Genomic DNA, 10,417 nt, shown 5'->3' on the forward strand with positions numbered 1-10,417 from the left:
GCCCTATTTTAGCACTATTTAAATAATTAATTCAATTTCTCGTGTAACATCGTGTCAGCAGAATTGGACGGGAGAAACCGGACATTGATGGCTGACTGATGACTGATCATTTTAATAAGCTGTTATATACACCACTTGGCAATCACTAAGTGACACGATAGCACGCCTTCTACGCCAGTATTACTAATAGCACGTGAAGACCGCACACTTCCGGAAACTGGGATTGTCAATAATCTGAAAACAAATTAAACATCTGATGGATTTAATTGCTGACACACATAACACCGCTTGCTAAATTGCAATTTATTGGCAAAATACGCACGACAACAAATTATTCTGGTAAAACACAAACGAACTTGACGTAACCGCGGACATCGCGTACGCACGGCCAATCAGATGTGGAGAACGTGCTGACGTAACCTGGCGTTTGACACATTTTCGCGCCAAGTCTCCTGTCTGTCTTCCTCCTCCCCGGTGAGCCTCGTCAGTCTTCGTTCATGTTTCTTTAAAGATCCTCTCTCACAGGCAGCATGGAAAACGAGATGTTCTCTAAACTCGCCTCAAAGATGGGTATCAGCTCTGCGAGGATTATTCGGTGAGGTTTTTTTTTTTTTTTTTTGTAAGATTTTAACACATCTTTCATTTGTTTCACCAGGTCGCTGTCAGCTTGTTTTCCGTGTTCGTCAGCACTCGCCTGGTGTATTTTGGTGGAAGACTTCCAAGTTTTTATCCTCTAAAAGTTTAAATTGTACTTAAATATGAAACCACAGCTTGTTTTATTTGCTGTCTGTTTCCTGCCAGTCGCAAATGGTTTTACAGTCCCGTTCTAGCGGTGGTGCATGTTGGCCAGTAAATAAAAACAACATTAAATGGCAGATCATGAATGGAGTTTGGCTCTCTCTCCGTCCAAGACAAGGGAACATGTCAGGGACAGAAAAGCTGCAGCACCCCGGGAATAAACTAACTAATGTCGTTGTTTAACGCCGTTGAGGAGGTTGTACATTATTAATGGCGTTAGGAAGGATCTGTGCCTGTCGTCAGGTTATAAAATCAGCGTCAAAATCAACCTTGACAATGAATGAAGTAAGCTGAGTCTCATTTTAAAAGGTGTATAATGTGATTTTAGACACTTCTACCACCTTCCTCTGAGGATCTTAGGTCAGTCAAAAGTATAATGGCACACATACTGTTGGAGAGTAGGTTTGTGTGTCTCACCATAAGGCTCCCTGTTTGAAACTGTAAATGTAATGAGTTTGTTCTTTTGATTCTGGTTCTGGTTCTCTCTTCCAATTCTGCCTTTTTGCATTTCAAGAGAACATGGACTTGTGTCAACCTCACCTGTCCTCTGTAGTTTGGTATGCAGGCTGCTTACATGTGTCAGTTGCTTTCCCATAAAATTATTCTGTGCTCAGTTTTGTCGATATAAATCAGGGGTGGGCAATCGTATGCCACGGAGGGCCGAGAGGCTGCAGGTTTTCTTTCCAACCAAAAACTACACCAGCTGATTTCACTGATTAGTCCCTGCTCTCTGCTTGAAGGTGAGGTAATCAGTGAAATCACCTGGTGGAGTTTTTGGTTGGAAAGAAAACCTGCAGCCTCTCGGCCCTCCATGGCACATGATTGCCCACCCCTGATATAAATGATAAGTGGAAGACAGCTGCAGCTCTTACTAAAAGAACCAAAACATTTGCATTTATTTGATGCCCTCTGATCCATTTTAACATCTCATCAGCACCAAAAATATTCGCCTTTCTGACTAATGTTGTTTTTCAATACCCAACCCCTCACAGATAAGCCTCCAAAACTATCCCACGGATTGCAAACTGATAGTAATTAATTGATTCTCAGTGTTATGAAATCTGTAAATGTCCCACATTGCATTTTCACAGTTGAATTTTCTCCTAATTGCTCCTAACAAGCCATTTCCCTTCCACAGCCAGGCGGAGGAATATGTGCGCTTATCTGAGGTGCGATGTGCGACTCTGGGTAACATCACAGCTACAGGCAAAACGGTGATGTGCCTTGAGATGGCAGCGACATCCATGAAGCATCCCCTGGACAAAGTAAGCTGCTTTCAGTGTGACGTCCACATTACAGACCAGAATCTCAGGAACAGCTGAGGAGTTTGTTGGCTAATTACCTAGAATGCAGATTTTGAGTAGGCTCGATTCTTTGTTGGTGTAGACAATTTGCCAACAAATTCATAAACTATACCTGAGATCCTGGTCCTGCAGCAGCATTGTGTATCTGCTCTGTGGTGTTGGCTCAAGTTGATATGATGCAGGGATGACAGCTAAACGTCTCCACTAACCTCCCTGTCATCAGGAAGAGGCCACAAAGTGAGATGTGAAGAAAAGAAAACAGGTTCTGAAAAGATGGAAGAAAAAAAAACATTGCAAACACAACAAAAGCAATACGCAGTAGTGTTTTGCTCAGTTCTGTGCTGACATTGACAATACCATGGTTTCACTTAATTTTTTATGACTTATTTGTTGTTTGGACCAGTTTTTTTTTTTTTTTTAACAACACTTTGGTTTGCAATGGCCAGCTTTCATTTGCAATTTAGTTGTTGCTGTTTACAATACTTTACCATAATTTGCAATATTTTTCCTTTTGTTTGCATTTCTATGTGGCCTCATCCAGCCTCCATAATTACATCTATCCAAATGGAAAAGCTCCAGTCTGACAGTATTATTGATCTGATACAATTATGCAAAATGCGTTTGCTGGCATATCTTTCACAGTGATTTATTTCCTTTGCCAGGAGAATTGGTATCATCTATGCTGTGTGAAAATGAATGGGAGTGAATGAGACCTAGAGGTCTGACTAAGCTGATTTAAACTATCTTTTAAGTTCAGCAAATGTATGTAGAAACTGCCAGAATTAACATGGAAGGAAGGGGAAATGTATTAAATGAGCAAAACATCAAATTACACAGAAGTTGTCCTTTTTAAGGAAGCAGGATGTTGTGTTTATTATATTGTACTGGACAGTTAAGTGTTCTTGCATGGTGTCTTTAGGAATATGTCATCAAACTGTCTGGGCTGAATAAGAAGCAGTACCAGAGTAGCCTGAAAGCCATGGAGTGTCTGTTGGGCCTGGAGTCTCGACTGGGACTGCGGGAGCTCGCTGTCCAGTACGGCTGCATGGATGCTGTCAAAGTGGCAGCGCAAATCCTAGAACGGTGAGAAGAGATCCTGCTGCACATGAAAACAATATAGAGCGAATGTACAAATATCTTATGATCACCACCATGAACTAGACTGACCGTGTGAATCCAAGAGAAAGAGTTTTGACCTGTTAAGGTCCCCCTGCAGTGACTTCATGTCCCCCATGCAAATCACTAATCTATTTTTAAACACTTATCTCAGAAGGTGATTTAAGATCATCTTCACTAATCATCATCCCAGTCAAAATGAGGTCCAGGTGTTCAACAGGGAGATCAGCTCGGGGATGCAAGCTGTTCCTGCAGTATAATGCAGGAAAATATCTGGTTTACAGGGTGAAGTAGGAATAACAGATGAGGTGTTAATATTCTCATTTGCCAAGATTGTCTGAGGTGTAGCAGATTTTTGAATATTTTGCAGGTAGTACAGATGTGATCCATCACCTAGTGTCTCAAGTCACTGAATATGCAGCATTGGAATTGCCATTAAAATAGATTAACATGAATTTGAAGTATAAGAGGAGCTTTAAAATGCAGAAAATGCATCAGTCTCAGTTTCCCTGACCTTGCAAGCTTCGTTGACTTGTGACAGTTGAGAGGGGAATCGGCATTGCTCCTGTGTTTTATATCGTTTGAGGGGAAGCACACCAAAAAGTAATGGACAGATCCAGTGCAGCATTACCACACAGTTTTCTGAATGAATCCCACATAATAAATCATACCCATATTTTAATGTTTGTTGAATAGGGATCACATCACAGATTACTCTTGAGGTACCGCCCTTTGCGTGAGCACATCTGTAGTGATTGTTTCACCGATTCATATTCTGTCTAAAATGGTAATTACATATCGTCATGTCATGCAAATGTGAGGGTCTAAGGACATGTTGTATTGCTGTAAAGCCTCTTGAGGCAAATTTGTAATTTGTGATGTAAAATAGATTTGAAAAAATCAAACTTCTCTGTAACTGCACTGCAAATATCTTGGCCTCATGTCATGTTGCGTCTGCATTTCACCAGTTATCCACAGGAATAAGAAAAATACCCCAAACAACAAAAGTGCCCAGAAATACAGGATAGATAGCACTTTTTTACGTGTTTGCATTTTATGTTGGATTTCTAATTTTAAGGTCTCCCTTTAAGTTTTGCCCTGTGTTGTTTTTGTTTGTGCATCCTGCCTTCCAGGTATGAGCAGAGCCTCCCTGCTGCTCAGCAACATGATCTGGATCTGTCCAAACCGCTCTTCACCACCGCTGCTCTCTACTCAGCCTGCAAGTCAGTGGATTACACAAAACATCTCTAGATTAACATGTCACTTTCAGCAGACAATGATATACCAGAACCAGGTTAATCTGAAACCCTTGAGGTTCAAGGATTTCAGATTAGCCCAATGCCATCATTGCAGAGGCAGATTCTCAGATAATTGAAATCTGTATTAAATTTTTGATTCATAGTCTATTCAAAATAAGAACCATCTTCTTGTGTTCTCATATTTGTAAATTTGTTGTTTTTATTCTCATGCCTCTTTTAACTTGTGTGTGTATAGCATAGATCTTAACTTTTTTCATGTTGTACATGCTTTCATTCTTCTTTGTCCGCAGGGAGATCACTAACTTTAGTTTCATCAGTTTATTTCTGTCAGGCACCGTGTAGAAAATACATCAGTTTCAAACAATGAAAAGATGTTTTGTACCAGATTTAAGTTTTATCTTATTTTCTGTCTTATTTAATTAATCTCACTGGTTAAACAGTCAGCTTAGATAAATCAAATTCTCTTGTGTACTGAGCAATACCACAGGTGAAATGCTTGTGTTGTGTTGGTGCCGTCACTCAACCAGTTCTCCCCTGCTTCATATGCAGATGCATGAAGATCAAAGTTGACAAGAAGTTGACAGCGTCATCTGGAGCCAAGAAATCCATCTTTGACCGTCTGGTTGTCCAGCTCCAGAAGCTGGGACAGGACATCTGCAGTAAGTGGGTCAGGGTTTGCAACAGTATATTAGCCACTGCACATTAACTTGGATGGTTGAGAGAGTTCAGCTGTGAAAAGCAGCAAGTCAGTTTGTCTCTAGTCTCAGAGCCCAGCGGCTATCGTCTGACGAAGATTTTAGCCTTGAGAGACAAAGGACAGTTTTTTTATGTTTAATCTGTTTGTTTACATGAATTGAGCATTTCAGGGATAGATGCTTTTAGTATGTGTTTTTAAGTCCAGACAGCATTCCTGTCAGTGTGTTCCGCCTCTTCTGCTTCCCACACAGTCTCACCTACAGATTCTCTATACTGTATATAGAGTCTGTCTCAAAACTCATCATTTATGTCTGTTGATCCAGAACACAAAAAGACATAACTGAAGGCTTGTCAGACTCATAAATGCCTTTCCTCCTCTCCTGATCGGCTGTATTAACACAGAGAATCTGAGAGTCAACATGGCAACAGCTAGTGGAAAGAAACGGGAATCAACTGGGGATCCTGGTGGCTCACTGAGGCACATGCTTGGGTTAGGTTGGTCAAGATTGCTGCAAGGCTTCTGGATTTGGATCCGGCATAGGAATGATGTCGCATGTCTCCTGTCTCACACACAGCTTGTGTGGCATCGTCCAAAAACACAGCACACCAGTAGTGATTGTATTTACAGTAAACTACTGAAATCCTCCATGGAAAAACAGAATCAGGTAGTGTGTGGCAGCCATTTTTGCTTCGTAGATTGAACGGCATCCCACAGATCAGCAAGAGTTTCAGTCTTTTAGCCTGAATTAGAATTGTGGGGCATGATTTGACATCAGTAAACTGCACGTTTACCAGCTGGTCAGTTTGCCGTGTTTTATTCCAGAAGATAGAGCAGAGCTAGTGTTTTAGACAGTCGCTGTCTCTGGGCATATTGTTTGCTCACTGCATTGAAGAGATGGTTTTGGAAGTTTGTCTGTTTGTTTGTTTGTTTGTTTGTATTTGAAGTTTGGACGTGTCACTTTCTCTTGGGAGAATATATCCCCCTATTTATCTTACCCAACATCAGGATCTCATTTGAGCAAATGGAGTGAATCTACAGCGTCTCAGTTAGCGGGGATGGGATGATCTTCTGTTGCTGTAATTCTGTGATTTTTGGCTGATAAGACCGATTTTAATTTTACGTACAAGGTCTTGTATAGTGTAGCTTTAAGTTTAACTTGTGTGTTACACAGCTGGCTCACACCCCTGATTTTCTTACTTGTGTTCTCTCAAACAGAGGAGGCCTCTCCACTTAAAGAAGCAGCCAAAACTGCCCAGAAAAGACAGCAAACGCTGCTGGAAAACCTTGAACAAGTGGAAGAAGGTAAATCATGTTTGCCAGAGAAAGAAAGAAAAAAAAAATACTGCTTGGTTAGACTGATTAGACCAACAAGGTCAAATGTGCTGTTTTATACATTAGGAGTGGGAATCACTGCATAACTCTTGACATAATACTTTGAGGTGGCAGGTGACTCCGCAATATGCGATAAATTGTAAGATTATCAACTGTGACTCTGATACATCACAGTATCTGTAACTGAAGATGAAGAAATAATTTTTTTTAATAAGCAGCAATCAGTCATGTTTTCCAGTGTTATAATATGCACATCGACTGCAACATATACATGACAAAACATCTCCAGTTAAAATACCTGAAGGCAGAACAAATGCACCTCATGGAAACTTAAATGTGCTATCTGTGCAAATTAGATTAAAAACTCCAATATCGATACTTGGCAAAAGCGTATCAATAACATTTCACAAGAGGAAGTATTTATTGCGTCACTGATCATTGATTTATTGTTCCAGCCCTATTAGGACCACATCTGTAATATTACTTGATGATAACGTCCTTTAGGATTTAATCCCCCTGCCAGCTCCTGATGTTGCTTGTGATGTGCACACCAGAGTGACGGAACACACAGGAGCTGTGTGTGTGTGTGTGTGTGTGTGTGTGTGTGTGTGTGTGTGTGTGTGTGTGTGTGTGTGTGTTTTAATGATACGTCATGGAGAAGAGTAACAGAGTGTCATGCAGGTGTCTCTCACCTTATTGTGAGAGGTCCTGACATACAGACTGTCAGCAGACATCCTGACACCCCGAGGCTGCCAGTGAGGCCCTGGCACCTCAGAGTTTGAAGGCGTCTCTGGAGACATAATTATCCAGCCAGCTCATGAGTGACTCTGTCCCTTGGGGGCCTGGCTTGGGTCACATTGACACTCGTATGACCACCAACTCATTCCTGTTCATCCAGGTGCACCCTTCACAAATTACAGCATTGTGTATTGTACTACAGCACACAGGACACAACTTACACACGTTAAAACACCACAGTGACATCTATAGTGGTCGAGATGTAGACGTCTCCACAATCCTCACTTAATGCAGCGTGATGAATCCTCACAGCTCTGTGTTGGATGATAATCACTCATATCGCAGCAACATATGCATATAGTCAGGCTTATTTTTTCCCTGCTCTGTATTTATGCCATAGTCAACCAACATATCCACAAAAGAGGGGGTAAGATGTTAAATAATCTGATCATGTGTGGACCACTTTGTAAATATATATTGTATAGGCCAGAACTTACCTGTGCTTGGTACAAAGCACCTTTCGACATTTTTTTTTTTTTTTTTTTTTGACAAACCTTGGTAATCCTTGACACTGAAACTGCACTTTGCATCTTGATTGTTACTGATACACCACCTACTGCACTGCACCTCTCAGTGCACAAATATTCATCATCTTTGAAACTACAGTTGTCCCTCGCTATAACACGGTTCACCTTTCACGGCCTCACAGTTCCGCAGATTTTTTTTTTACTGGACTTGTTTTTCTACGAAGGTTTGAACTTTGAGAGTGTTTAAGCAAGAGAGAAAAGTGAGAAAATGTTAATGCCTGTCTGAGAAAAGTGTATAAAGTGTGTAGTGAGGGGTTTTACAGCCTTAAAACATCTATAATAATTGTAAAAAATAAAGCTGACTACTTCGCGGATTTCGCCTATTGCGGATTATTTTTAGAACGTAACTTCCGCGATTAACGAGGGACCACTGTATAGCACTTTTACTTGGACTGTTCAGTGTTAGTATTCAGCTCACAAGCAACCACCCGTAATTGGTACAAAGTTGATATTGAGTTAAATGTCAGTTCATAGGGTATAGATACTAAGTGTTAAGTACACTGGACAGGTTGGCATGAAGTATCTGTATTGATTCAACTGATGTTAAGTTGAAAATGAACACTGGACAGTCCAAATAAAGTGTGAGTTGTTGAAAACCCATTTTCATCAAATCCTAATGAAAAATGCACCACTTGTAAACTCCTGACTTATGAAATGCCTGGTTTTAAATCCTTTTTGGGCTCAATATTTTCTTTATTTGCTGTGGTGTTAATATCAGATGCTCCTGAGAAAGGTTTTCATTAGAAAAGTTACAGTGAGGGGAAAAAGAGCGAAGTGGAGGTTTCTCATGTCTGTCTTGGAAACCCGCAGCTCAAACCTTGAAACTGTTGAAAGCTGCTTTGTTAAAATGTGTGCGTTGGCCGTGAGATGCATTTGACGATTCTGTGTCTTTCTTCAGATGAATGCGCACCATCATCCATCAAGCAACAGAGGGAGGAGGAGGAGGAGAACGCAACAGCACAGGACTACGAGGAGTGGAAGAGGAAAATCTTGGAAAACGCTTTGAAATCAACAAAAGCCGAGGCGTGAGGATTTTAGGTCATTAAGGGGGCTGCTCAAGACCATAAAAACTCATATCAGTCACTAACCCAGGCTAGTTCTTGGGAAATTCAAATAGTTCTCGCAAGTTTGTTTCTGTGAAAATTTGTCTTATTGATTGACCGATATGGAGAAAGTTGAGCGGAGCGATCACAGGACTGTGACGTCTCTTCTGTTGATGACATTTGAATTTCTGTAGGTGGCGCTCTTTTCTTTGTCTGTTCATCTGTGGTGGCTATCACTGTTCAAGCTAACGGCTCAGATCCAACTCTTTTATACAAAGAAGGGTAGAGGTTGATTTTACTGGTAGCTCATCATATAATAATAGAGGAGCAAAGTGACACTTAAATACAGATTATGTGGAGTTTTACTTTAAGGACCTTTCAAGGCTCCATTTCCACGGCTGTGCTATACGTGCATGTTCTAATGAGTGAGGACAATTTGTGCACAGACCAAGCCTGGAAAATACGAAAACTTTTGATTCCTCATTTGCCATCAGATTACGTTGTCAGAAATGTATCACTGGCCTTTTATATCGAAGAACAAAGCAAGGAATGTCTCTAATGTTATATTTTAATTTGGTGTGCTTCATGGCATACCTTTACACCTTCATTTTGCACAAGGACTAATGCATGCTAAATGGTGCAAACCTTCATTAAGACACCAGAGAAATTTGGTCAGCATAAGCTTTATGTTGACCACCACCTCATATTTTCATCCAACACTTGAAACCAGATGTAATTCATTTTACATGGATTTTTTTTTTTTGGCAGGACTGTAAGTGCTGACTAGGTTTCATTGTGATGTAATGTAACCAATGAGTACTATAGGTGGGTTTTCCCCCCTTTGCTTTGGGGCTTTTTAGATACTTCATCAAGACATGGAAAAAAATGGCACTCACACTTGTATTTTCTTAATAAATTATTACTTTTTAATGTTATTTTTCATAAATACACATGAAAGCCAGTGTGAGGAGCTCCACACCCAGAGAACTGACTACCACTCCACCACACTCAGGCTGTGTGACATGCAGGTTGGCAAAGTGTCCTACTTAAGGCCTTCACAGAAGGCAGCACAGATGACTGGTTTCTAGACGCAGTCAGCCCAATCTGAGAGGAATTGCGAACCGCCTTTTACCTTTCCTTGGATTTTAGTTGTGGCTGATATACACACAAGTCATTCCATTGATTTCATTTCCTCAATTGCTCATAAATTTCACTTTATTTCCTGTCATGGTTCTTAGTGCCATTTATTTTCTTTTTTCTCCCTTGGCTGGGCCGTGTGTGTCCAGAAAGCCATTCCGCCACTTTTCAAGGCAATGTCATCTGTGATTCTACGACTACACACACAATCTACTGAAACCAACAACTTTGCTCGTGAATAAAATGCTCTTTGTCCAATCCATATCAAAGAATAGAACCAAGAAAACTTAAATTCAATTTTGCATCACTAAGATTTAAGTAACGTTTCATGAAATATCACAAACACGCAGTGCCTCATTCCTTCATACTGTGACCCCCCCCCCCTCCCAATGTCAGTGACTGTTTG

At 40.7% G+C, this 10,417-nt stretch overlaps 2 protein-coding genes across 4 annotated transcripts in view; one reads left to right on the forward strand and one right to left on the reverse strand.

The window, feature by feature from the left end:
* vps35 (VPS35 retromer complex component) overlaps window positions 1-1,450 on the reverse strand; it is a 29,589-nt gene extending 28,139 nt beyond the window's left edge. The window contains exon 1 of one of the 3 annotated variants that reach the window (XM_030078988.1): window positions 1,339-1,450. Coding sequence is in view for 1 of the 3 variants with exons in the window: in XM_030078961.1 (XP_029934821.1) it covers window positions 1,373-1,393 (21 nt within the window). In the remaining 2 variants the exon portion in view is untranslated. The remainder of the gene's footprint in view (window positions 1-1,338) is intronic. The other 2 variants (XM_030078970.1, XM_030078961.1) reach the window with 2 other exon arrangements.
* On the forward strand, window positions 440-10,101 carry orc6 (origin recognition complex, subunit 6). The gene is made up of 7 exons (XM_030079004.1): window positions 440-595; window positions 1,937-2,063; window positions 3,022-3,185; window positions 4,352-4,441; window positions 5,027-5,136; window positions 6,390-6,476; window positions 8,730-10,101. Exons 1-7 carry the CDS (start codon window positions 531-533, stop codon window positions 8,858-8,860), a joined length of 774 nt encoding a protein of 257 aa, XP_029934864.1. The 5' UTR covers window positions 440-530; the 3' UTR covers window positions 8,861-10,101.
* The last annotated feature ends 316 nt before the right edge of the window (window positions 10,102-10,417 follow it).

This window comes from Myripristis murdjan, chromosome 3 (genome assembly GCF_902150065.1).
Source record: "Myripristis murdjan chromosome 3, fMyrMur1.1, whole genome shotgun sequence".
NCBI lineage: Eukaryota > Metazoa > Chordata > Actinopteri > Holocentriformes > Holocentridae > Myripristis > Myripristis murdjan.